The 26,784-nt window shown below is 52.3% G+C and overlaps 3 protein-coding genes across 5 annotated transcripts; 2 read left to right on the forward strand and 1 right to left on the reverse strand.

Annotated features, from left to right (window-relative positions):
• Positions 1-682: 682 nt before the first annotated feature.
• Thpo (thrombopoietin) lies at positions 683-4,547 on the forward strand. 2 transcript variants are annotated; one of them, XM_052158803.1, is made up of 6 exons: positions 683-774; positions 998-1,125; positions 1,374-1,460; positions 3,568-3,735; positions 3,947-4,027; positions 4,144-4,547. In XM_052158803.1, the coding sequence occupies exons 1-6, from the start codon at positions 762-764 to the stop codon at positions 4,453-4,455; spliced, it is 789 nt and encodes a 262-aa protein (XP_052014763.1). In that variant the 5' UTR covers positions 683-761; the 3' UTR covers positions 4,456-4,547. The 2 variants fall into 2 exon arrangements, with proteins under 2 accessions (XP_052014763.1, XP_052014761.1); XM_052158801.1 differs by having other exon boundaries at positions 3,568-3,739; positions 3,959-4,547.
• A 2,832-nt stretch (positions 4,548-7,379) lies between these two features.
• Positions 7,380-12,270, reverse strand: Polr2h (RNA polymerase II, I and III subunit H). The gene is made up of 5 exons (XM_052158053.1): positions 11,967-12,270; positions 11,122-11,205; positions 10,767-10,860; positions 9,289-9,372; positions 7,380-7,725 (listed from the first exon to the last, which is right to left on the reverse strand). The coding sequence occupies exons 1-5, from the start codon at positions 12,037-12,039 to the stop codon at positions 7,608-7,610; spliced, it is 453 nt and encodes a 150-aa protein (XP_052014013.1). The 5' UTR covers positions 12,040-12,270; the 3' UTR covers positions 7,380-7,607.
• Positions 12,271-13,574: 1,304 nt separating this feature from the next.
• Clcn2 (chloride voltage-gated channel 2) lies at positions 13,575-26,784 on the forward strand. 2 transcript variants are annotated; one of them, XM_052158047.1, is made up of 24 exons: positions 13,578-14,052; positions 16,178-16,334; positions 16,480-16,611; positions 16,912-17,040; positions 17,119-17,252; positions 17,356-17,433; positions 17,515-17,593; positions 17,720-17,845; positions 17,930-18,014; positions 18,108-18,209; positions 19,267-19,351; positions 19,459-19,614; positions 19,937-20,006; positions 20,262-20,372; positions 20,624-20,837; positions 21,169-21,302; positions 21,476-21,648; positions 21,750-21,864; positions 22,025-22,098; positions 22,306-22,365; positions 22,483-22,521; positions 22,641-22,745; positions 26,141-26,227; positions 26,345-26,784. In XM_052158047.1, exons 1-24 carry the CDS (start codon positions 13,969-13,971, stop codon positions 26,537-26,539), a joined length of 2,724 nt encoding a protein of 907 aa, XP_052014007.1. In that variant the 5' UTR covers positions 13,578-13,968; the 3' UTR covers positions 26,540-26,784. The 2 variants fall into 2 exon arrangements, with proteins under 2 accessions (XP_052014009.1, XP_052014007.1); XM_052158049.1 differs by lacking the exon at positions 22,306-22,365 and having other exon boundaries at positions 13,575-14,052.

Genomic DNA, 26,784 nt, shown 5'->3' on the forward strand with positions numbered 1-26,784 from the left:
CAGGAAAAAAGTCCTTGTTCTAACAGCCCTTTGATTTGTGTATGGGGCATTTCAGAACTTGAAAATCCAAAGAAAAGTCCTGGGTTTTATTTGAAGGCCAGAAGGCAAGGAATGAAAAGCAAGTTTCTCTTTTTAATTCCTATCTCTGGTGGTCCGTTATGTCTTTAGCCAATCTCCTGCCTCAGCCCCACTCCCAACACCCCAACACTGTAGCTGTTCCTCGGCACATGTGCCCGTCTGCCGCTTTCTCTTCTTGGCCTGGTGACCCATTTTCTCCAGACTTTACAACACCCCCTTCTCTATCCCATCCCACATTCTCTCCCAGCTAACAACCAATGGTGCTCAAAATGGAGTCCATTAAAATGTGCACGTAGCATCATGCTGCTCTCAACAGGGCAGCCTTTGGTGGCCCAGCACCAAGTCTCTCAGAGTCACTGAAGAGCCCTCACAAAGAGGAGGCACTATATGTTTCAGTCACAAGAAAGCATGGGACCAGTTGGGATACAAACAGCTCAGGCCCCAGGTGGCCAGCAGCTCACGGCCTCCAAGCATCTGTTACCTCCGTGCCAGAAAGTCTTTTCCTTGGAACCTGTTGGAAGATTCACTCTTTCTGTCATTTTCAGGACAGATCCTTGGCCCACCTCTCCCCCACCCCGCTCTGTGCAGAAGTACAAAAGCCCAAGCCGCCTCCATGGCCCCAGGAAAGACTCAGGGGAGAGGCCCCATCCAGGGAGCCACTCCAGTTAGACACCCTGGCCAGAATGGAGCTGACTGGTAAGGCGACCATGACGGGCTAAGGGCAGGTCCAAGACCGGCCTGGCAGCTGGGGAGGTGGGCAGAGGGCTGGGAAACCCCGTCTCCCAACAAAAGGCATCTGTCTAGACAGCAGACCCCTGGATTTCAGATCTGGCTCCCAAGTGGGGATCCCTGAGTCACCACCTGAGAATGAGTTAGTTTCTCCTTATCTACCCTTCAACTTCACCTGTCCTCATCTAAGATTTGCTCCTGGTGGCCATGCTTCTCCTCACGGCAAGACTAACTCTGTCCAGCCCAGTTCCTCCGGCCTGTGACCCCAGACTCCTAAATAAACTGCTTCGTGACTCCTACCTCCTCCACAGCCGACTGGTGAGCAGTCCCAAGCCCTCTGCTGTTTATCCACTTAACTGAGTTAAGGAACTCAGACCTCCAGTTCCTCTCGCTCCAGTATTGTCTTTGGCGAGACCACCATGTCTTAACTCTGGGAAGGACTGTGCTTTGCATTAGCTTTAGAAGCTCTAGCATGAACACGGTACTAAGGAAGACCACCCCAGTCAGGGGACACCATCCTGACTTCTATTTCAGCTTTTCCCTCCTGCCCCCATCTTTCTTAACAGAGCCAGTGTCCTGACATCAACCCTTTGTCTATCCCTGTCCTGCTGCCTGCTGTGGACTTTAGCCTGGGAGAATGGAAAACCCAGACGGTAAGAGGCTCCTTACCTCACATCGGCTAACCTACGATGTTCCAGGCCAGGCTAGACTGCAGAGTGAGAGCCCATCTCAAAAAAAAAAAAAAAAAAAAAAAAAAAAAGGAAAAGGAGGGAGAAAATGTGTTACATCGCCTTCCCTAAATCCTGTTATTATCAGATCCCTCCTGCTCCCCATAGTCTTGAAAATTCTTGAATTCCCTAAAAGTCTTACTTTCAGGTTGGCCACCTTATCCCAAGTTACGTTCATCTATGATGAGCTCTTGAGAAAACAATAACAAGTTTCTGACCAGTATGTCAAATAGGTTGGGCCTGGTGGCTTTAATTTCATGCCTCTAATCTCATCACTCAGGAGACAGTGGCAAACAGATCTCTGTAAATTCAAGGCCAGTCAGGGATGAGACAGTATCTCAAATACATATGTGTGTGTGTGTGTGTGTGTGTGTGTGTGTGTGTACATATATACATACATATGTGTATATATATACACACACATACGTATATATATTTGTATATATGTATATTTGTGTATATATAATACACACACATATATGAGATAGTACATATATATGCATGCTAAAAAGGTTTGAAACTGAATACCATAAAAAGTTGGTTAGAAACCTTTCGTGTCCATACCTTTGACCTATTCTTATTCTTGTTCAATCTTTTATTTAATGCATTTGTTTATATCCATGGCGGCACGTGCTACATGGAGGTCAGAGTCATTGAGCTCGACCACAAGCACCTCCACCCTCTGAGCCATTCCGAGGACCCAGCTTGCTTCCTTCCTCCCTTCCTTCCTTCCTTCCTTCCTTCCTTCCTTCTTTCTTTCTTTCTTTCTTTCTCTCTCTCTCTCTTCCTTCCTTCCTTTCCTTTCTTTTTTTTTTGTTTTTGTTCTTTTCGAGACAGGGTTTCTCTGTGTAGCCCTGACTGTCCTGGAACTTACTCTATAGACCAAGCTGGCCTCGAACTCAGAAATCTGCGTGTCTCTGCCTCCCAAGTGCTGGGATTAAAGGCATGCCCAACCCACTGTCTGACTCGCTCTTTCTTCCTCTTTCTTTCTTTCTTTCTTTCTTTCTTTCTTTCTTTCTTTCTTTCTTTCTTTCTTATTCTTTATCTTCTCCTTCCTTCTCCTTCTTCCTCTTCTTCCTTCTTCCTCCTCTTCTTCCTCTTTCCTCCTCTTCTTCCTTCTTCCTCTTCTTCTTCCTCTTCTTCTTCCTCCTTCTTCTTCTTTGATTTTCCAAGTCAGGGTGTCTTTATGTCTATCCCTGGCTATCTTGGTACTTGCTCTATAGAGCAGACTGGCTTCAGACTCAGCGATCCATATGCCTCTGCCTACCTATGAAGTGCTAGGATCAAAGGTGTGCACCGTCACTGCCCAGCTTCTCCCCCTTCTGAAGCTGGCATGAAATCCGATCTGCTGTCCACAGGGGACATAAAGCTGAAAGCACCACTAAATTAAGGCAAAATCAAGATTCAAATCCTTGCTGAGCATAGTGACACAAACCAGAAATTCTAGCAGCTCAGAGAGTGGGGCAGAAAGATAAGGAGCTACAGGCTAGCCTATTATATGAGTCATATAAATTATAGCTCTAGCTCTGTGTTTGTAACAGGGTCTACCTATGGATTCCAGATTGGCCTTGAACTTGAGATCCTCCTGTCTCAGCCCCCCAAGTGCTGGGATTCCAGGCAGGTGCCATCATCTCCAGCTCTGCCATTTGTTAAGCCCCCTCCCTTCATCTTCACAGTTATGGTGACAGTTTTGTTGCTACATTTAACTTAGAAACGCTATGGGCAACAGTTTTGTATTGGAAAGACTAGGACTGCAATGCTGCAGCCTAGAGCTAAAAGTCGCATCAAGGTGGAGTGGCATTCTAAGCGTCCATGCCAGACCAGGCTGCACTGATGGACACTGGAGTTGCTGAAGCGGAGGCCAGTGGCCGGTTATTAGGAGACTGTGAAGGAATTCCTGGGATGGGTGGGAGCCTCATCCTGTCCAGTTCTCCGCTCCGTGATTCATCCTGTTGGCTACTCCTATGGCTCCCCACCCATTCTTAGCACGGGTTTTTGTTTTTTTTTAAACAGTCCACTTTTTCTTTCCCAGGAACAGAGCAAGGCACAGGACATTCTAGGGGCCGTGTCCCTTCTACTAGAGGGAGTGATGGCAGCGCGAGGACAGCTGGAACCCTCCTGCCTCTCATCCCTCCTGGGACAGCTTTCTGGGCAGGTCCGCCTCCTCCTGGGGGCCCTGCAAGGCCTCCTTGGAACCCAGGTAAGTCCCCACCCAGACCTATAGAAACTACCCTGTTACTCAGTCCCTCTGAGGAGCTGGGGGAAGACAAAGGATTCTAGGTGCTTTCAGTGTATGAAAGCCCGCCTGTACAGAGTGACCTGGGTACTGGCAAGCAAACCTAGCTCCTCGGTCAGAAGAGGCCTGATATGTGGGCTAACTCACTGGCCTCAGGCCCATCCTCTGCCCTCAGCTTCCTCTACAGGGCCGGACCACAGCTCACAAGGACCCCAATGCCCTCTTCTTGAGCTTGCAACAGCTGCTGCGGGGAAAGGTGCGTTTCCTGCTTCTGGTGGAAGGTCCCATCCTCTGTGTCAGACGGACCCTGCCCACCACAGCTGTCCCAAGCAGTACCTCTCAACTCCTCACACTAAACAAGTTCCCAAACAGGACTTCTGGATTGTTGGAGACGAACTTCAGTGTCATAGCCAGAACTACTGGCCCTGGACTTCTGAGCAGGCTTCAAGGACTCAGAGCCAAGATTATTCCTGGTCAGCTAAATCAAACCTCCAGGTCCCCAGACCAAATCCCTGGACATCTGAACAGGACACACGGACCTGTGAGTGGAACTCATGGGCTCTTTGCTGGAACATCACTTCAGACCCTGGAAGTCCCAGACATTGTGCAAGGAGATTTCTACAAAGGCTCCCTGCCCCTCGACCTCCAGGGTGGACTTCCTCCTTCTCCAAGCCTTGCTCCTAATGGACACACACTCTTCCCCCCTTCACCTACCCTGCCCACCCGTGGATCTCCACCTCAGTTCCACTCCCTGTTATCTGACCCTTCCACCGCCATGCCTAACTCCAGCAGCCCTCATCCAATCGCAGTGCACCCTCATTCCCGGAATTTGTCTCAGGAAGCACAGTGAGCAAGAGTCCTGCAACACCTCTCAGGGCCAAGCTTTCCCTGGAAGGCTCTGAGAGGCGCTGCAGCTCACCATATGTCCTGCTTTCACCTAGAAGGCCCAGGAACGGGCTACACGAGACAGGACACTGTAAAATTTTAGGAGCTATTTTTTTTAACCTATCAGCAATAGACATCAGCGCAGCTAACGGTCTTTGGTCTATTTTCTGTATAAATTTGAAAATCACTAATTCTCTATATGTGCTTTCATACATTAAGTCTGCAAATCCCTAGACTGGTCTGGCCTTTTAACCCAGGTAGAGACTACACTGTGTCAGAAAACAAAAGGGAATTTTCCTTGGCTTCAAGTTTAAGCCTCCCTGCTTCCACCCCTGCAATGCCCTCATTCCCTTTACTGTAACTCTCAGTGAGAATGTTTGGTCCTCAAGAGATACTGCTCTTGATAAAGGATTAGCAGGTTATCTCTTAGAAAGGCTGACCCTACTTAGAGACATAACTGAGAGCACCCAAAAGCCAATTAAAAATCAGGGACCAATGATCTTCACTGAGACAACAGATCTCCTGAACCCTACCTCCCAAGAAAGCTAACAGGAAGCCAGGGAACCCCGCGCCCCAGGTAAGGCTGTGCACACGATGCCGGTTCAGTGAAGACTGGGATGTGACAGCTGAGCAAACACCTGAGCATCGGCAGCTCAGCAGGAGCTCAGCAGGCCTGGGCTCCTGCTTCCCTCCTGTGGAGGTCAGGCGGAAGTGCAGGGAGTGGCCAGAGTCAGCCTCCACAGCGCACACAGCAGGACAAGCGCAGAGCAGTTGAAGGCTCTTTATAATTTCCACAAATACATCTAAAAAAGCAGCCCTGTGTGACCACCACAAACTTTACTGGGAACCCCAAAATGAAGGCAGACTTACGGGTTTTTGCAAGTAAACCTAAGTCTCAACTTTGTTGATGCTAGAGGTTTACCTTGCACGACTACAAAAACTATATTGCCAAGGGCCAACCTGCAATGGCCAGTCGTATGAGAAGACTGGTGACAGTTTTCCTTCTTCTGTCCCAAAGTAAAGGAGAAAAGACTACCATGTAGGTGGAGAAGCCAGGATCTCACAGTTCCAAACACACACACACACACACACACACACACACACACACACGATAATAAAATAAAATTTAAGTTAAAAAAAAAGCTGGACAGAATGGCACATGCCTGCAAACCCAGCACTTCGGCTACACACAGAGTTTGAGTCCAGGCTAGACCACAAGAGACTCTGTCTCAAAAATTAATTTTTATGGTAGGGACATAGCTCAGTGATAAAGCCCTTTCTTCCCTAGCGAACACAAGTCCTGGGTTCAATCCTCTCAGCACAAAACCAAAGTGAACAAACAAAACTCATCCAGCCAAACACTACAACACACACAAGAGCCAGAGCTACACAACTACACAAGCCGGAGACCAAGGGGTGGGTTCGCAGCAGTCAGACGGCCCGTGAGAATGCCGAACTGCAGCACAGCCTAAGCTCCAGGCCCACACTGGCACATCTGAGGAACCGGTTTCTGCGATGTAACTCTACCTAGCTGCCTTCTTAAGACTCTAATCCTGAAACCAGGTGCATACCTGTAAACTCAACGGTTTGTGAATTGAGGCAGGAGGATCCTAAATTCAAGGTCACCCCTGACTAACAAGTTTCAGACAGTTGACACCTCAGACTCCACCTTTAGGGTTTTTTTTAACCTTGCCTGAAGATCCAGCTAAGTGATGCCTCACTTGCTGGCATAGTAAGCCTTGGATCCCCGCCCTGTCAAAACCAAAGCCAAAAGCCTAATCTCAATTATTCTGTGGATCCAATTCAATCATTTCTTCCCCAACACACACACACACATACACACACACACACACACACACACCAAATGAAGAGCATGCTGGCAAGATGGTTCAAGTGGGTAAAGGAGACTGACACCAAGCCTGACCAAATGTGTCCATTAGTGGACTCCTGACACACACATACAGTAAGATGTGTGATACACACAAAATAAATGTTTGAAGGGGAAAAAAAGGTACTTCTAAGTAGAACAGTTTTTAAGCTGCCTTTTCTTTACCAGGACAGCCAGGAGTCTGCCAGTGACATTGTACCACTATCACTGATAAGGATCTTCCAGTGTAACCTAATCCATCTTCCTTCAACCCTACCAAGCAGGACTCCATGGGATGCTTAAGAGCCTAAGAGTCCTCCCATCCCCCAATGCAGCACACCCACACACACCCTACAGTGGGAACAGAAGAAACACCTTTGCTCCTCCCTGCTGAGGCCACTCATTTTCAACCCATTTCCCTAAACATTATTTCTAACACCTCTTGTAAAGACCAAAAGAGATGGGGAAGGAAACACCCCGGGCATCCCAGCAGGGAAACCTGCTCCTGTGAGAAACCCAGGCCATCAAGAGACAACTGCAGGACCGCAAAAAGGCTGAGTATTACAGAAGCCTGTCTTGACAATCTGAGTCCAAGTCCCAGGATTCAAGTGATGGAAGTACACACACACACACACACAAACACCACACATGGGGTCGGAGTGAGGTAAGGAAAGAGAGACAGAGAGACAAACAGACAGATTTAGAACACAGAGGGTTGTAAGACCCGTATTTGCATATACCATGTGTGATGCAATCCCAGAAACTCAGGGGGTTGTGGCAGGAAGATCAAGCTCAAAGCCAGTGTAGGCTAAAAGAAAAAACCTTGGATTCCCCAACCCCCAATGACAAAGGAGAAGACTCTGAAAAAGTAAACTTTAATAAAAAAAAAATCATATACAACTTCAGGTTCATGGTAAGCTCTCCCACTTGACATTTACAGACAAGTCAGTTTTCCACTGGATTCAGACAAACTGAAGATGTCCCCACAGTAGACACAGCGCCCTGTCCCTTTTACAGGCGAACATCCACAGCTCTACACAGGCTTGAACAATGTCCATGCAACAAGTCTGGTTTCCCACAAAGTTCAGAACGCCAGCTTCTTCATCAGCAGATAAACTCTGGAGTCCACCTCAAATCCATGCAGGTTGTTGGCGTCCCCCTGGAGCCTCATGAGCAGGCCTCCGTAGGACACGTATGCAGAGCTGAAACAAACAGAAGGCCGTCCTCAGTCTGGGCTCTAAGGCCACCGCCTCCCAGCAACTCTCCATCCAGTCTTTAAGAAGGCCAGGGCAGTGGTGGTGCACACCTTTAATCCTGTTACTTGGGCAGAGGCAGGAGGATTTCTGAGTTTGAGGCCAGCCTGGTCTACAGAGTGAGTTCCAGGACAGCCATGGCTACACAGAGAAACCCTGTCTCAAAACCAGGAGCCATACAAAAGGTGCCACCACAGACTGCAATGTTATAAAGCTATTAGACTGTTTAGGTGGGAGCTGCAGAGATGGCTCAGCCTTAAGATCACTAGGTGTTCTTAGAAGACCTGGGTTCACTCCCAGCACCACATGGCTTCTCATAACCACTATAATTCCATTTCCAAGGGATCCAAAGCCTTCTTCTGACCCTGGTGGACTCATGCCTGCACATGATACACATATATACACAAATAAATACATTTTTGAAAATGCTAAAGAGCCAGGAGGATGGCTCATGCCTTTAATCCCAGCAATAGGAAGCAATAAAGTAGATCTCCTGGGTCCAACAGCAGCCTGGGTCAGTTCCAGCCCAGGGCACACAGAGAGACCTTATCTCAAAAAAAAAAAAAAAAGTTTGGGGAGTTTTCAACTAACAAGGGGAATTATGTTTAAGAAGAAGAAAATATTGTAAAGGATCTTAAAGAGAAAAGTAAACACTAGCCTGTAATCCCAGCACTTGGGAGGCAGAGGCAGGCGGATTTCTGAGTTTGAGGCCAGCCTGGTCTACAGAGTGAGTTCCAGACAGCCAGGGCTACACAGAGAAACCCTGTCTGGGGGGGGGGGGGGGGGGAACAATCCAACCCCCTCCCAAAAAAAGTAAACACTAAAATAACACAACAACAACAACAAAAACCAACTCAAACTCTTTTTTTTGTTTGTTTCTGTTTTTGAAAAACAGGGTCTCACTATGTAGTCCTGGCTATCCTGAAACTTCACTCTGTATCCTGAAACTCTTCCAGGCTGGCCTGGAACTCACAGAAATCCACCTGCCTTTCTCTCTTTTAAGGGTAGGATTAAAGGTATTTGCTACCACAACAGCTATTCAAACTCCGTATCTAAAAGATTCCCTAGATGACTTTTGTTCTTTTTTCCATTATTTCTCTGCTTCAAGTTTCTGACAACCACACTGCTTTAACATCATTTTAAAGAAAAGGGGGAATAAATCAGGCAGGGAAACCAAAGATCCGAGGATTGAGATACAGAGAAGCAACAAACACATACGTAGGTAAAAACCAACAAAAAAGGCGTAATTATGAACACTGCATGTGGCTCTCCAGGAAGATGCTCTGCTGTTCCTCACACAGGGTGACCAGTGTCTCCTCTGCACTACAGGAACTTGAAACCCTAACAACGGTGATACCGAGTGACCCACGTTCAGACTGGAAACTGTTCCCAAGACAAATTCTTGTACCTAGGTTGGGAATGCTAGAAAAAGGGAGTGGGGCCAACACAGAAGTAGAAACATGGCCCCACCTCAAGGCAGGGAGGGAAGGTTTTTCCTAGACAGCTACTCACAGACGCGTGGCTGCTTCAGTCGAGGTCTCGTCCCCTTCAATCCTGTACACTTTCCCATACATTACATACTCAAACTGGTCAGCCCTACAAACAACAGACCAGGTTACTCTTCATAGTAACAGTATAAGGTAACTTTAAAAATGGAGGTTGATAAAAATTATAGAATCATGAACTTCTTTAATTCCCACAGAAACTCTTGTGAGCTAGACATGACATGTGTTTTATTGATGAGGAGACAGAAGGCTGAGAACTGACAACTCAGAGTGAGTCATGGCCTTTTAGCCTTTGAGTCAGGGTCTCTCTATGTAGTCCTGGCTATCCCAAGTGGCTACATAGACCAGGTTGGCCTCAAACTCACAGACAGATATTTGTGCTTCTGTTTCCCAAGTGCAGGGATTAAGGGTGTGGGCCACCAGACCTACTACTTCATAGTCTATCATACCAAGCTCCCTCACAAAATCTAAGTTACTATGATACTTTCCTCAGCCTTAAAAAAGCTATACCTGCAACCAATGGTGGTATATAACCTTAATTCCAGCTTTGAGGAGGCAGAGGAGGTAGATGTGACTGTGAGTTCAAGGCCAGCCTGATCCACATAGACCAGGTCAACCAGGACTACAAAGTGAGAAAACACCCTGTCTCAAATAAACAAATAAATAGCTACAATTCACAAGTTTACGATCACTGCTCTCAGTAATCAATAAAACTAGTCTTTTGAATTATTTTTCAATTTTTTTTAGACATGAGGTCTCATGTAGCCAAGGTTAGCTTCAGACTTGATGTGAGACTAAAGATTTTCTTGAACTCCTGATTCATCTCCTGACTCCTGGAATTATAGACAAAAGCCATCACATCCAGTTTTGGTTGTCAGAATTCTAACTGCAGCAATGTCTTTAAGGTAATTCAGATTCACTGACAGCATCATTTATCCCTAGAAATAAAGACTTTCCTAGCTGGGCGTTGGTGGCACACATCTTTAATCCCAGCGCTTGGGAGGCAGAGGCAGGCGGATTTCTGAGTTCAAGGCCAGCCTCCTCTACAGAGTGAGTTCCAGGACAGCCAGGGCTACACAGAGACACTCTGTCTCAAAAAACCAAAAATAAAAACTTTCTTACATACTTTCTTTCTTTACAATATATATACATAACATAACATATAATATATAAAATTAAATGTAATATGCTTTCTATTATATTCAGTTTTATATAGTATTGTATAGTATTATATAATACTATACATAGTTATATGTAATATTAATGTTATATCCGCCTCATATCTGATACATATTATATAGCTTATGTTATACACTGGCATATAATATGCATAGTATATTATATATTATATGCAAGACATCAAATCTTCTATAATATATAATTATACTTAATATATATAAATCCATAACCTATAATCTACATATTATACTTTATACAGTATGCACTGTATTCTTATCTTAATTCACTTGTTTACTGCTACCTTACCTGGAAGGCCTGTCATCTGTGGGGTTGTATTCACCATCATCCAAGGTACCATCTTCATACAAAGTACTAGCTATAACCAACCGGAACTTGTCACCTGAATAGAGCAGCAACATCAGAGTAAAGAAGTGGACACCAGCTGGGCAGTGGTGGCGCACGCCTTTAATCCCAGTACTTGGAGGCAGAGGCAGGCGGATTTCTGAGTTCGAGGCGAGCCTGGTCTACAGAGTGAGTTCCAGGACAGCCAGGGATATAAAGAGAAACCTGTCTCAAAAAAACAAACAACAACAACAAAAAGAAGTGGATACCAAAGAAAAGACCAAAATTCCTCTTGCCACTGCCTGTGTTCGATACTTACCTAAGTCTACAGGGTAAATCTGGATGTTTACGTCTAAGATGAGGTCCATCTTAAAAGATTCACTCTCACAGTGCAGCCGGGATACTGGGGAAGAGCAGTGGCAGACATAATTACAAAGCGTAGTTCTGGCAGCTTGGGGCCATATGCCAGAGATCAAATCCTCTAACATGCCCACACCCATCACACAAGTGCAATCAGAAACAGATTCACAAGAAGGAAGAAGGTAGTCTGGTGACAAGGTCCCAAGAAAGTGGCAAGCACCTCTGACCGTAGCCGGTCTCCAGGCTCTAACTAAATATGCCTGGATGATTTAGCCTAAACTCTCGCTTGTCCGAAGACTTCCTCTTCCTAATAGGAGACACTGTGCTGAGGGATTCGCTGGGATGTATTGAGAACTGACAGCTGTCTTAAAACATTTGCCTCCAGGCAAAGTGACACCAAGAAGAAACAACTTCCGGATCGTTGGGCAAATGAATAACACCAAGCAGTCAGCTGAATGAAATGCAGAGAACTTCGAAAGGAGCTAACAGTTCTTAGGCCAATACAGAATTATGGGTTAGGAAGGCAGGCAGGTAACTCGCAGCAAGACCCGCGGTAACAAAGCAGATAAGGCACCATCTACTTTTTATAATAAAGTTCAGCGTGAGAGCGAGGCGCACGGTGGAGCACGTCAGGACTGTAGGGAGTTAAAGGTTCCCAGGGGTACACCAGCCCAAGGCGAGGGCACCGCAAACAGAATAAAAAAAGCTGTCTCAAGTTTCTCATTCAGAACAACAGTTTCCTGGGGGAGGTACCGAGAGGGTGGGCCGGGCCACTTGGGGTGGTTGGGTCTCCTACACCCTTACCTCGATCAAACTTCTTGCCTTCTGGGTCAATGTCTTTCACATCGAAAATATCCTCGAACAGGATGCCCGCCATCGTGAAGGGCACGAGAGCTGCAGAGGTGCAGAGCGCGCGGCCACCACTGGGAATCCACGCACCCCCTCACGTGGAGGGAGGAAAGAAGACAGGGCAGAGTACCGCCCCAAAAGCGGCAACGAGGCCGAGGGCGCACGCGCACACGCTGCAGCGACGCAGCCACTTCCGCTGCCTCCCTCTCGGGGCTCCTTCACTTCCGCCGGGCAGGGCCACCTCGGAGCCGCTCGGGCCCAGTGGGCGAGTCTCAAAGCTCGGTGACTCCGCCCAGGGCGGGGACAGATTAAGTCCCACCCCCGGCGGGTACCGCGCTGCGCCCGGCTCTCCAGCGCCCTCTTCAGACGGTGGATCGCGAAGCGTGGGAAGCTTGGGGGCCTAACCCAGCCGGGAACCTTGATCCTTGGCCCCGAGAAGCCCGGCCCTGGCCCGGCCCTGCAGTCCGCGTGCCGGCCGAGGGCACAGTCCGTGCTGCAGGCAGGTGGAGCAGAACCCCGCCCGCGGAGCAGCGGCCCTCCAGGACCTAGTAGTGCCCAGCCCCTCAGACTGTCGCCAAGGTGCCCATCGCTGGTCCGAGCTGGCTCTGACCAGCTAGACATCACTCGAGCCGGGTGCGTCCGGTTTGGGAATCTGCCATGATGTCACTCTCGGGGAAAGGAAAGCCCGCTTTGTGCCTTCCCCTGGGGCTTCACCTCCTCGCCTCTCCCGTCTTCCCTTGGCCCTGCTTGGCACTAGTCTCACACTGATCCCCTACAACACTGCCAATTGAACTTGGTACTGCCTGTCACCCCACTATACCACCCTCTTCTGGACACTGCAGCGCGCCTTCCCCCGACATTGGCCTTTCACTGGGGACGGCAGCTCGCAGGACCTTTCTAGGTGCTGCCCCCTCTCACTGCAGCCCCCGTACTGGGCACCCTGTTTCCTGAATGCGTCTTCATCCCGGGACTATTCTTTCTCCACCGATTTCTGGACACTGTCCTCTCCAGTGGCTCCAACCTAACACTGCATATCCTCTTGGTGCCCTCGCCACCTTCTTCTTGTCCCTCTAAGGATCCCGAAAGACAATGTGGAGCCTCAGTAGGCCGCTTCCCCAGGGCGTGGGCAGCTACTCAAATTCCCCCTTAAGCGGTGCCTGGGAGGAGCGACCTCTGCTCCCCCACGCACCCGCCTCCGCGGAGCGGCCTCCCCCCCGCACCAATAGCTCCCTTCCCTCGGGCCTCACCCCTTCCCGTCCCCTCCCACCTCCACCTCCGCCCCTCTTTCCAGGCCCAGCCATTCCAGGTGCACCTTCCCGGGGGAACCCGGGGGAAAGAAAGGAGGAAGGGATGGCGAGGGAGCGGGCTCCCAGGCATCCTCCCAGACGCGTCGGAGCCGCCTGAAAGTGCGAAGCCGAGGCTGCCCGGGTCGGGTCTGGCCCAGAGAGCCCGAATTAGCCCTTTTCAGTAGCCCCCTACCCGAGTCCACGAGTCCCCACGTCTCCAGCCCCTCCCGCACAACGCTGCAGCCGCGGGAGAGCCCGTCCCTTCCACGTGCCAGCAGACCCGCCCCCGCCCGGCCCCCGCACTCTCACGGGGCTGGGTCAATCTCCGGCCTCCGTGGCGAAGGGGTGCGAGATCGTGTTGCAGGCGCCCCCTGCCGCCTCTCCGGAGACCAGGCGGCCGTCCCAGTGCAGACCCTGGCCGGGTCGGGACGCCCCTGCAGATGGGCCGGGGCGGAGCAGCCAGCCGGGCACCGCCCTCGGCCCGCCCGCCGAGGAGGGGACGCTAGCGGGAGGCTGAGCCTGCGGCGCGCGCCCGGGGACCCGTCGCACTCTGCACTCGGCCGCCCGGGCTGAGGGAACGGGACGGCTGCGGGCGCGGGCTCAGCGGGTCGGGAGCTGAGTCAAGGCCGGAGCCCGAGAAGCAAAGGGAGGCGAGAGGACAGTGCACCGAGATGGCGGCCGCGACGGCGGCGGCGGCGGCGGCAGCGGCGGGGGAAGGGATGGAGCCTCGAGCGCTGCAGTACGAGCAGACCCTGGTAAGTGAAAGCCAAGGCTTGCCCTGACGGACCACTGCTGCAGGTTGCCCTGGAAAGTGTGAAGACAGGCGGCCTACCTAACCCGGCCTCGGCCTTCCTCAGCTGTGCAAACTGAGGTTCGGGATTCGCCAGGCTGGGGTTCTGAGTGTTGGAAAGCTGCTTATTGGTTTCTGGCTGAGACTGGTGGCCTGCAGAGGACAATGACACCAGGTACTTGGCCCAGGTGTCCTTTCCCTTACCCCCTTCAGCGTACACGTTTTTGTTTTCTTCACTTACCACTCTAGCCCAAGTTACAGTAGCCCAGCTCTGAGCACTGTCTACACCACTGAACTTTCTCCACTTGTCTGTCTATCTACATGAACACCCTCCCTGGGTCCCTGCTGTGTACATGGTCCGAAGCTGAGCATAAAGACTAGGAAGTGATCAAACCCTACCCTTGCCTTTAATGGCTCAAAGCCCAACATTGACAAGAACTCCTCAGTCGACCCTGTTGGAAAAGGTGGCTTAGGTTGCTTGTTGGCACCCTGAGGACTGAAGCTCTAGGGCCGGTGCAGGAAGCAGGAATGGGTGTGAGAACTGAAACCTTTGTTCTAGCTGGATCTAGCCAGGTACCCCACCACCACCACCCACGCCCATGGAGTGTCCCTTGACCTCATAAGAAGCAGGGGTCCTGAGCTTTGAGGTGACTCATGCCACCATTGCTGAGAAGCCATTCACCTTCATGTCACTAGAGTGGGGGACCAAGCCCTAAGGAAAGAAACTGGCCCAATAGCTCCTTTTTTTATCAGCTTAGGCTGGAATTTGCCCGGGAGGGTGGCAGGGAGGAACCTCTATAGGAGAGGGCCTGGGCTGTAACTGAGTCAGAGAGGTGCCCAATTACCAGAGACTGGGAAACAGGATAACTGGGAGAGGTGCTAGGTTTGAGAATTCAGTGCAGATAGTGGAGGCAAGCTCTTTTGTTGGAGATGGCCGGACTCCTGGTCATCCCCGGGCTATGGAAGCCAGGCACCTAACCTCCCAATGGTGTCTCTTTTGCCCCAGCGGCTGCTCCATCTCCTGTGTCTGTGGAATGAGTTCTCAGGGTCAAGCGCTCAGCTCTGGCCTCTCCCACTTCCCCTCCTACCCTTTTGTCTTGCCCTCACCTCCTCCCACCTGCTGTGTTTCTGTCCGCCCTTCCTCCCCCCCTGCCCTGGACACTTGGTGTTGCTTTTCCTAGCCTCTCCTTTCTGCCTTTCCTCTGAAGTTCCTCTTCCCCTGCTTCTGCCTTTCTTCTATGTCTCACCCAGTGTCTCTATCTTTCCCTCCCCCCCCCAACCCCAACAGGAGCCCTTTGTGTCCTGAAGCTCCGCGGGTGGCAGCCAGAATCTACTCCTCCCCACCCCCTACACTCGCCCAGCTTGGCAGGTCCAGCCATAACACTCTCCCTTCCCATCAGCCTCGTATGCACAGCCTGCCGTCCACAGCTCGGCGGTCCCTCAGACCTGTCACTGGCCCCAAGAGCAGTTCCAGAGTAGGACTGAGGCCGCCCAACACTGCCAACCCACCCAAAGAGGCTTTCCACTTCAGCCCGGCTGACAGGCTACCAGCCTACGGGGGTTTGGGAGTGGAGAATGAGGACAAGGGGATTAGGGTGGGTGGGAAGGGTGCAGCTGAGTTGGTCACAGGCCAAAGGCCCAGCAGGAACGTGATAAGGATTGGGGCTGGGACCTCCTAGGCCTAGCCCTGCTGCCTCAGCTCCACCAGGCTCCTATTGTTGTACATGTGCCCTTGCCCACCCCTCATTCTCTGACCTTCCCCCCTCCCACTTTCAGACTGCCTTGGGGGTTTTCCATCTTCTCCCCCCTCTGGACTCTTCCCTCCTGCTCCACCCCTGACTTACTAGAAGAGGACCGATTATTCTGCCACCCCCAGAGTTATGACCCTGTACCTTGCCTGTCCCCATCATTCTGGCCAGGACAGCCCCCGCAGTCTGCAATGCGCATTGTTCCCACACTCCGAGTATAAACTGGATTCAAGATGGGGTACACCGTGTGGGAGCTGAGCGAGGGGCGGGGTCGAAACCCAGGCACTCTCCCTTTCCCCAGTCAGCCACTCGGCTCCATCCACGTTCTGTCCATTGCTCCAGATGTATGGCCGGTACACTCAGGAACTCGGGGCCTTTGCCAAGGAGGAAGCTGCCCGGATCCGCCTGGGAGGGCCTGAGCCCTGGACAGGGTCCCCTTCTGCCCGGGCCACCCCAGAGCTCCTAGAATATGGACAGAGCCGATGCGCCAGATGTCGCAGTAAGATCCGGATTGGGGCAGGGACCCGGGTGTTGTATTTTGAGGGAGACAAGGCCCATCAGAGCTGCCTGTGGGGGATGGGGAGAAGCAGAGTGGGCCCACCTGGGACCGGCTTCTTTATGCGTCTTCCCTTCCTTGCTTCCAGTTTGTTCTGTACGCTGCCACAAGTTCCTTGTGTCCAGGGTTGGTGAAGACTGGATCTTCCTGGTCCTGTTGGGGCTCCTCATGGCATTGGTCAGTTGGGCCATGGACTATGCCATCGCTGTCTGTCTACAGGGTGAGGGCAAAGGCTGGGGAGGCTTAGCCTGTCTCCTGCATGCCACAGTTGTTTAGGTACCTTGGCTACGGGCCACCTTCTCTGGCCAGTCTGACTGACTGCCGCTTGCACGGACACACCTTCCTACCTTCCCTCCACAACGGGCTTATCTATGACGGGCTTTGTCCCCATGAATGACTCCTAGAGCCCGCCCTCCCTCTGCCCCAGCTCTGCACACTTGTCTTACCATTGTGTCCAGCGGCAGGCAAGGTGCGGGTGTATGCGCACCTCGAGTCCAGCAAGCATCTCTTCTGCCCACAGCTCAGCAATGGATGTCCCGGGGCTTAAACACCAACATCCTACTCCAGTACCTGGCTTGGGTTACCTACCCTGTCGTCCTCATCACTTTCTCTGCCGGATTCACCCAGATCCTGGCCCCACAGGCTGTCGGTAGGATAGGAGGAGCCGGGGAGGCTCAGGCTTCGACTGCACGTATCAGACGAGTCTCCTGAGCGTGTATCTTTGCAGGGTCTGGCATCCCCGAGATGAAAACCATTCTTCGGGGAGTGGTGCTGAAAGAATACCTCACCCTCAAGACCTTTGTAGCTAAGGTCATTGGGCTAACCTGTGCCCTGGGCAGTGGGATGCCCCTTGGCAAAGAGGTAATTGCAGGTTGGGCACTGAAGGAGTCCCTCCCACTGGAAGAAAAGGCCAGGCGAAGGTCCAGAAAGTCCCGCCCCTTCTCACTCCAACCCCTACCTCCAGGGACCCTTTGTGCACATCGCCAGCATGTGCGCCGCCCTGCTCAGCAAGTTCCTCTCCCTCTTTGGGGGTATCTATGAGGTAAGAGGAAAGCCCTAAGGTCTGGGGGAGGCGGGGAGGGGCTGCTGACCCCAAGCTGACACTACCTCGCATCCTTGCCAGAATGAGTCCCGGAACACAGAGATGCTAGCCGCCGCATGCGCAGTAGGAGTGGGCTGCTGCTTTGCTGCTCCCATCGGAGGTAGGCGGGGCTCCAGCCAGCACAGTTTAGCCCTGCATCTGGCCTCTCCTCCTGTACCCTCTTCCCCAGGGAGTCAAGTCCCTAAGTCAGACCCTGGCCTCAAGGGCGATGTCCTCTGCCCCGCAGGGGTCCTCTTCAGCATTGAGGTCACCTCCACCTTCTTCGCCGTTAGGAACTACTGGCGAGGCTTCTTCGCGGCCACCTTCAGCGCCTTCATCTTCCGAGTCTTGGCAGTGTGGAACCGCGACGAAGGTGGGAGTCTTAGGGGTCGGGGACCTAAGGTATTTTAAATGGGACACAAGTTAAACCTGCCCCTCTACTTCTTCTGCCCTTTAGAAACCATCACAGCTCTCTTCAAAACTCGGTTCCGTCTGGACTTCCCCTTTGACCTGCAGGAGCTGCCAGCCTTTGCTGTCATTGGGTAAGAGCTGAGGGGAGGGCGTGGGTGACGACCGAGGTTGCGTGAAAAGGCTGTACTTCTCGTGAAATCTACCCCGAACCTCCTTCTCTCCAGCATTGCAAGTGGCTTCGGGGGAGCCCTCTTTGTCTACCTGAACCGGAAGATTGTCCAGGTGATGCGGAAGCAAAAAACCATCAACCGCTTCCTCATGAGGAAGTACGTTGGCCACAGACTCTTCTCCAGACTGTTCTGGGTTGTCTAAGGACCACATGGGGAGAGAGGGAAGCATTGAGGGTCTGAAGTAGAAGCCCCGTCAAAATAAGGCACTTGGGCAAGGCGAGGTACCACAGATCTATGATCTCAGCACCGCAAGAGTCTGAAGCAGGAGGACTGTAGCAGATTCTAAGCCATCTGTGACTACAGTGTGACACTGTGTCTCTCTCAAATGAAAACATAAAGGCTGCTGAGCTTGGAAACTCACTCCTCTGATGCTGAGAAACCACCTGGGAATGGTCACTGCTGAACCGCAGGCAGTGGCTGGGCACAGGGATAAAAGACCGAGGTTTTCTCAGGGTTTCAGGCCCAGTCCAGACAGCAGATAGTGTTCGTACCTCAGTTTACCCCGTCAGTGGTGTGAATGGATAAACTCTCCCCAGAACATAGCTCTTAAGAGCCTGAGAACTGGGAATGTGAAGGTATCTGAGACATGGGAGTTCCCTACAAGGCTTCTGGTCAACTTTATGAGTGACCTTGGCTTCTTCCACGCTTCCTTCCCTGGCTGTCCTGGAACTCTCTGTGTAGCCCAGGCCGGCCCTGAACTCAGAGATCTACCCGCCTCTGCCTCCCAGTGCGATGGTCAAAGGTGCAAGCCACCGCGCCCAGCTCACACTGCTGTCCCTCAAGTCACCACAGAGGAGCAAATAGTAGCAGAGACATCTTTAAGCCCATATCACTTGCCCTTCAGCTGGGGCTTCTGAGAACAGAGGCAGCCACAGTTCAGACTTATCCAAGACCAGGCTAGACATGCATTTGCTGTTGCTGCCTCCTATGGGGTCAGGAAGGCCCCCTCTGCTCTCAGCTCTTATAATAACCCCAGTCCACCATTATTACCCTTGGAGCTGTGGCATCAAACACAATAAAAAGGACCTCCTCCCAGACTCTGTACTTTGATATGTAAGTCAAGGCCCTGCTCCGATCTTAGTCCTGAGGTAAATAAAGGCTCCTGGCCCATGCGAGGTGTCGCTCGTCTGATGCTGTGACCCTCTGTCTTCAGACGGCTGCTCTTCCCGGCACTGGTGACTCTGCTCATCTCCACTCTGACCTTTCCCCCTGGCTTTGGACAATTCATGGCCGGACAGGTAGCCCCTATCAGACTTGTGACACACACCCTGCCCCCTAGCAGCACGACTGGGACCCCATGTTCCTGGGGTCCTGGGCCCCAAACCTGAAGCTCTGTGTTCTCCAGCTCTCCCAGAAAGAGACCCTAGTCACCCTGTTTGACAACCGGACATGGGTCCGCCAGGGCCTAGTAGAGGATCTAGAACTACCCAGCACTTCACAGGCCTGGAGCCCGCCACGTGCCAATGTCTTCCTCACTCTGGTTATTTTCATCCTCATGAAGGTGAGACTCCTTCCACAGCTGTGTACCACTAATGTTTCCCCAGGCCGCTAAATGCAGGTGTTAGCCCAAGCACTTAACACGAATCACAATATTGTGAGAAAGGGACTCCTATCCCTGTTTTTAAAGATGGCAAGTCAAAAGACAAGATGTAACTGCCAAAACAGTTGGTCAGATGTGAGAATTTGAACCCAAGCCATGTAGTTCTTGAGTCCTTTCTTTTCTCTTCACCTCTGGGGGTCCGGGCTAGCTGGGGAGATTGTGCCTGAAGGTGAGCAAGGCCTGCTTCCCTGAGGCCTGTGCTCCACACCCACCCTGCCTACAGTTCTGGATGTCTGCACTGGCCACCACCATCCCAGTGCCCTGTGGGGCCTTCATGCCCGTGTTCGTCATCGGTGAGTCTGCAGCTGCCCGCCCCCAGCCTGCACTGCCCGCCCCCAGCCTGCACCCTTCTCTCCCTCTGGCTATGGCTTGCAGAGTCCTTTTCTGCCCGGGAGTGGGTTTAGACCCAACTCTAGCCCAAACCCCAACTCCTGTAGGGCTGCCCCCCTTGACTGAGTGACCCACCGGCCCCTCCCCCACCCCTCTGACCCTCTCTCTTCCTAGTGCTCCCCCACTACCTCTTTCTCTTCCTAAAACCCTCCCTGAAGGAGCAGCGTTTGGGCGGCTGGTGGGCGAAAGCATGGCCGCCTGGTTCCCAGATGGGATTCACACGGACAGCAGTACCTACCGGATTGTGCCTGGAGGCTATGCCGTGGTTGGTGAGCACCCAGTTCTATCTGCTTTCCCATGCCTGGTGTGTATTTACACTCCCAGCAGTGTCCCCAGTCCATACCTGCATTAGGAGAGCCCTGGGCCAGCTAGACTGTGGGGCTCTGGTGCCCCCTGCTGGCAGGCCCCAGTACTCTATGGGCCCATCCGGAGGGACTCCCAGAGGCCCCTTGCCCTGGGGAAGGGACAGTAGCCTGAGGACCTGAGCATCCTTAGGAAACTTAAGCATGGCTGTTCCCAGGGGCAGCTGCGCTTGCAGGAGCAGTGACGCACACGGTGTCCACGGCAGTGATTGTCTTCGAGCTCACGGGCCAGATTGCTCACATTCTGCCCGTCATGATTGCTGTCATCCTGGCTAATGCTGTCGCCCAGAGCCTGCAGCCCTCCCTCTATGACAGTATCATCCGCATCAAGAAGCTGCCTTACCTGCCTGAACTGGGCTGGGGCCGCCACCAGTATGAAGGGCCCAGTGCAAGGAGGGTGGGAGTGAGGGGTAGGCCTCCCAGGACCCTTCAGCCCCACCTCCAGCAATGTCCCTTACGAGTAAGGCTGAGACCCTAGCTGTTTTGCTCTGCATTAGAGCTGCCCTCACCCTGCAGGGGCGGGGGTGGTGGTGGTCCTGTAGTTGGGGCCTCTACTGACCCAACCCAAAAGGAGTATAGAGACCCAGGACCCTCCACTCCCGTCCCCTGTGGCTCTCCAGCCTTCCTCATGACACGGGGGTGGTGGTAATTCTGGGCCAGTCTTCCATGCTGAGTCCACACTGAATGCCCAGTTTTCTTCCAGGCAGTACCGGGTCCGAGTAGAGGACATCATGGTGCGGGATGTACCCCATGTAGCCCTCAGCTGCACCTTCCGAGACCTGCGGTTGGCACTGCACAGAACCAAGGGCCGGATGCTGGCCCTAGTGGAGTCCCCTGGTAAGGCCAGGAGGGATCCCAGGTGTTCTGGGCATCGGGAAGGATCAGGGATCCCAGAATGAGGTTTTCCCTTAGGTCTCAGACTCTATCCAGGGCTCCAGCGTGTGTGTAGAAGGTGGCAGGTAGTAAGGTCACACTCCCAGCTCCCGAGTCTCTTCCCTCTCTCTGTCCAGAGTCCATGATCCTGCTGGGCTCCATCGAACGCTCACAGGTGGTGGCACTGCTGGGAGCCCAGCTGAGCCCAGCACGCAGGCGGCAGCACATGCAAAAGCTAAGAAAAGCCCAGATGTCTCCACCATCAGATCAGGAGAGCCCCCCTCACTCTGAAACGTCTATCCGCTTCCAGGTAGGGGAAAAGGCTCCATCCCCACACATACTCCTAAAGTGTCAGCCTGTAGCCTCATAGGTCCTGTGACCATAGTCTCCCGGCCCTTCCTGTCTGTGCAGGTGAACACAGAGGACTCGGGCTTCTCTGGAACCCATGGGCAGACTCACAAGCCCCTGAAGCCTGCTCTAAAGAGAGGGCCCAGCAACGCCGCAAGCCTCCAGGAAGGTACCACAGGTGAGCCATTTCCCCCTCCAGCTCAGAGCGAGCCTGAGCCACACTGCCACTGGATGCGGCTACCCAGGTAGCCAGGGAGGAGTTGGAAGGGCCCCTGCCCTTGCCTTCTGTACCTCACCCCATCCACCTTGCCCCTCTGGACCTTGGGTTTGGAACACAGGCAACATGGAATCAGCAGGCATTGCCCTCAGAAGCCTCTTCTGTGGCAGTCCCCCTCTGGAGGCAACTTCGGAAGTGAGTAGGCCACCGCTCCCCTCCTGCCTACCCAGCTCCCTTTCTGATCCTCCCAGTCAACCCTACAATGATTCTCCCACTCGACCTGCTTCCGGCTGTCCTGTCAGCTCTGCCCCTGCAGTGTGTCCTTCCTCCCGGGCTCCAGCCCAGCCTTCACGTCCCCTGTCCCTATAACCTCAACTCCTCTCTGCTTTGGCTCTGACAAAGTTGGAAAAGTCGGACTCCTGTGGCAAGCGCACGCTGAAGCGGGTCCGAATCTCCCTGGCGGTACGTGTGCCCTGCCCCCGCAGCTCGAGAGCACCAGGCAGGGAGGGCTGGGGTGCTAGGTGGTGGGACAGACCTCCCAGAGCCAGGGGTACATCCACCTTCCTGTCTTCCTCCTAGAGTGACTCAGACCTGGAAGGCGAGATGAGTCCTGAGGAGGTAAGACTGTTTCTTCCTGGGTGTGTTATCTTGGGAGGAAGCCTGGCCGCCCAGCCTTTGGGGAGGTGAGAGTGGAGTTCTGGGTTCCCACTCCCTACTCCTCAGTCTCTTCTCCTCAGATCTTAGAGTGGGAAGAGCAGCAGCTAGATGAACCAGTCAACTTCAGTGACTGCAAAATCGACCCCGCCCCCTTCCAGCTGGTGGAGCGCACTTCTCTGCACAAGGTAGGACAGGGTAGGGACCTGATGGCAGGGATCCACCTAGGTCTGGACTCAGACCGGTGGGGGCAGTCGGCAGGGATAGGAGATGGAACACTCCATGTGCTTTCCCCGCCATGGGTGTCTGTGAGCCGCGGCTCAGCCCCGTCCTGCTCTTTGGTTGGAGCCACGCACGACTTTTTCTCTGCTCAGTTACCCCATGGAATTCTGGACCAAAGCAGCAACAAAGACACAGCTTGAACTGGGTGGAGGCCAGAAGGCCAGGCCAGGGTCAGAGCCAGGCAGGAGGCTGCCAGAGCCCAACAAGGCTGATACACACCCAGGCTGGAAAAGGGGGGAGGGGCTGAAAAACAGGCCAGATAAGAAAATCTAATAAACAAGCTAACAAACAGTCGCTGAGCGAGCGCGATGAGGCCACTGCAGTGGAGAGATAAACAAAGATGAGAGACGCCAGTAGGGGGCTTGGAATGTCAGACCCCGGAGAGCCTAAGCCAGCAATCCTAGGGGGAACTGGTAGAGGAGATCCGGGAAGACAGCACAGCAGAGGAGGGAACAGGAGGAGGAATGCGCACAGATAGATGGAGGTCAGTGGGCTCCACACAAGGCTGCAGTGTGGGCTGGAAGCTGGGGTGGCTGGCACACTGGAGACCAGGGAATGTGGGCTGCCCAGCCAAAGCCAAGGGGTATTTAAATCCCATTTTTAACAGACCTATGTGTAAGCCTCCTTTGGTAGGTGCAGACAAGAGTGACAGGTAATGGGATCAGTGGTCCCAAGGCCTCAGGGGTGGCTGGCGTTGACACAAACTTGCTATAAAGTCAGCATACCAAACACTAAACAGAGGCCACTAAACAAAACAGCTGGTGGTGTTGACCCAGGCCTTTAATCCCAGGAGAGGCAGGCAGATCTCTCGGAGTTCAAGGCCAGCCTGGTCTACTGAGCTATTTCAAGGACAGCCAGGGCTACACAGAGAAACCCAGTCTCAAACAACAAAGCAAAAACAGCAAAAGGAACTTGTGGAGACTTTCAGATAGAGACCTCAGCTCAAATGATTGCGGAAGCACCCTCCTAGGGCAGAGGAGGAGGAGATGGGCAAGAGAGAAGGTACAGTGAGCTGTCCTTAGAGCCCGGCTTCCCCAAGACCTCAGGTTTCCCAGCTATCTGTTTTCTTCTTTCCAGAGACAGGTTCTCATAGCACAAGCAGGCCTCCCGCCCTGGTCTCAGGAGACTGCAGGCACGCACCATCGCAGCCTGCTAGGATTCCCTTGGTTGTCTGTCATACATAATGGTCCTGATGCTTGCGTTGAGTGCCCAGTCTGCCAGGTGCTGTGCTAAGGTCTTCCGTGTGTGTAACTCAGTTCTCAAGGCCACGCTAACCGATATGTAACAGGTTTCTCTGTAGCCCTGGCTGTCCTGGAGCTGACTCTGTAGACCAGTAACGTCACTCTCACAGTCTATAAACCTCACAATGAGTCAGCCACCATAAGCAACTAACACAGCACAAAAGAACACAGAGATCTACCTGTCTCTGACTCCCAAATTCTGAGATTAAAGCCATGCACACCACTGCCTGGTGTGACAATCTAATTATTATAGAGGAAGAAATTGTAAAATAAAATTGAATAAAGAAACTAAGTAAATTGCCCAAAGTCACACATCCAGGAAGTAGCCATGCTGGGCCTGGACCCAGAGACCGTCCGACTTAAAATCTTGTGGTCGCAGTAAGAAAGTCATTTGCCTACATCAGTCTTCCAGAGTCAGGCCCAAGGCCTAGCTCTCCTGGCGAAGCACTCAGAATTCTTTCAGAAGGCCCCGTTGTCCTTCTCCCTGTCAGTTTAGTTCCCAGGCCCACATAATGTGGGCCTGCCCTCCCGCCCGCCAATGGGCTCCCTGGTGTCCAATTAAATTAAAATGGAAAAGAACAAAGTAGGTGTTTGTTATAAACTTAAAACTACCACAGGAAGGGGAGAGCCCCCAAGGACCCACTAACAAAAGTACAAAGGATGGGGATGATAACATAAAAGATCAGAATTCTACAGCTTCAGCTCTAAATTAGGATCTACTTACTAAGAAAGCAGTAAGCAGTTTTAAGTTCAGGAGGGGCACTTTCAGAGGGCGAGAACACATGAGACTTTGGGAACCTCACGGTAGTGGCTATAGCTCCAGTGGGTAGAGATGAGGAGATGAAGAGGGAGCCTGAGGTGACCCAGCAAGACTGGCTGAACCCAAGTCCTCTCTTGCCTGGCTGTAGAAGTTAACGAGTAGATTAGCCATTCTGGGCTCCCCTATCTACAAGTCAGAGTGGCATAAACTCAGTACCCCAACACCTGGGAGGGGGAGGACCAGATGGTCAGTCGTCCAGGAGCTCAATAGTTCAAGACCACCCTGAGAGGGAAGATCTTCCCTCCAAAAGCCTGGGCCACTCTGTGGAGTCCTGGTGCTACTTAGGTTTGAAAAAGCCCTAGAATGGCAGAGCCCAGCTGGAGAGGCAGGAAAGAAAACTCATTCCATTCGCAGTCCAGAGCAGAGTGAGGCAGAGCTGGGCAGAACGGCAGAAGCGGAGCCGTGAGTAGTGTGGCAGCTGCCAGGCACAAGCTGTACACAGACCTATGAAAGCACGTTGGCCGCTAGGTCACTGTGAATAGGAATGAACAGGGAACTGTTCAATAGCTCCTTTGGAGAAGGTGAGGCGGATTACATGACCTTAAGCTAGGAGATCTTACGGCAAAGATGTTTCCTCCAGGAGAAGACAAGGAAATTAAAACTAATTTGTAGCATGTAGGGTTAGTTATATAACGAGATTGCTAACTACATGACAATTACAGGTATTGAAGAAACATGACTTCAAAGACAATTTCTAAGATGGGTGTGGTGGCACACACCTGTAATCCAATACTTCGGAGGCAGAGGCAAAAGCAGCACTGTAATACGTTCAAGGGCAGCCTAGGCTAAGTAGTGAACTGCCGAGCCGCTGCTCAGCCGGTGTGCCTTACCCAGCATGTGATACCCTAGCTTCGGTCCCCAGAGCGACAACACTGAGACTCCTTCAGTGTGCCGTGTCTTGTATAGGAAAGTATGTAAGGCATGAGACACTTGGGATCACCCATCTTGAATCACCTGCTATGCCGAGAGGCTCATAAATGTACCCCAAATAGTAGATAACCAATTCCAGGAAATGCCAAGAGCGGTTTTCAAGACAGCAGATGGACACTGTTGATAACGTCTGAAGCCTGGTGGTCACATCCGATGGCTCGGGAAAGCATGACACAAGCAGCCTAAGCTTTGGGACACAGGAACATTCTGAGAGCTCAAATGTCCCTCCAGCAGTCCCTCCCACTGTCACATCCCCAGTTTGCCCCGGGTTCCTTTGGCTTGTGATGTTGAGATGCTCCCTCTTCTGCAGACCCACACCATCTTCTCACTGCTGGGAGTGGACCACGCTTATGTCACCAGCATTGGCAGACTCATTGGGATTGTCACCCTAAAGGAGGTGAGGCAACACGGCCAGAGCCACTTACACTTCTGGATAGCATCAGAGCTGTCCGGCTCCCCCAGACGACGTGCTCGGGAGGAGTCTGGGGCATGCATCTGACTTTTACCTTTCCAGCTCCGGAAGGCCATTGAAGGCTCTGTCACAGCACAGGGTGTAAAAGTCAGGCCACCCCTCGCCAGTTTCCGGGACAGTGCCACCAGCAGCAGTGACACAGAGACCACGGAGGTGCATGCACTCTGGGGGCCAAGATCCCGCCACGGCCTCCCACGAGAGGGTACCCCCTCTGACAGTGATGACAAGTGCCAGTGAGCCCCTTACTGCATGGCCTGCATTCTTTCTGCAAGCAGCAGTGACCAGAAGCTGGAACCCAAGGCCACCCTAGCTGCCGGGGGAAGAGCAAATACCCTGGTGGGATGACATGGGGTTCTGTCCCCTGCCCCATCTTTGAGAAGAGGGCACAACTAAACTGGGTTTTTACTGGAGCCTCCAATGACAAGATGTATATAGAAATTTACAAAGATTTTTATATTAATTTAATAAAACAATAAATAGAA

This window comes from Apodemus sylvaticus, chromosome 15, assembly GCF_947179515.1.
Source record: "Apodemus sylvaticus chromosome 15, mApoSyl1.1, whole genome shotgun sequence".
Taxonomy (NCBI): Eukaryota; Metazoa; Chordata; class Mammalia; order Rodentia; family Muridae; genus Apodemus; species Apodemus sylvaticus.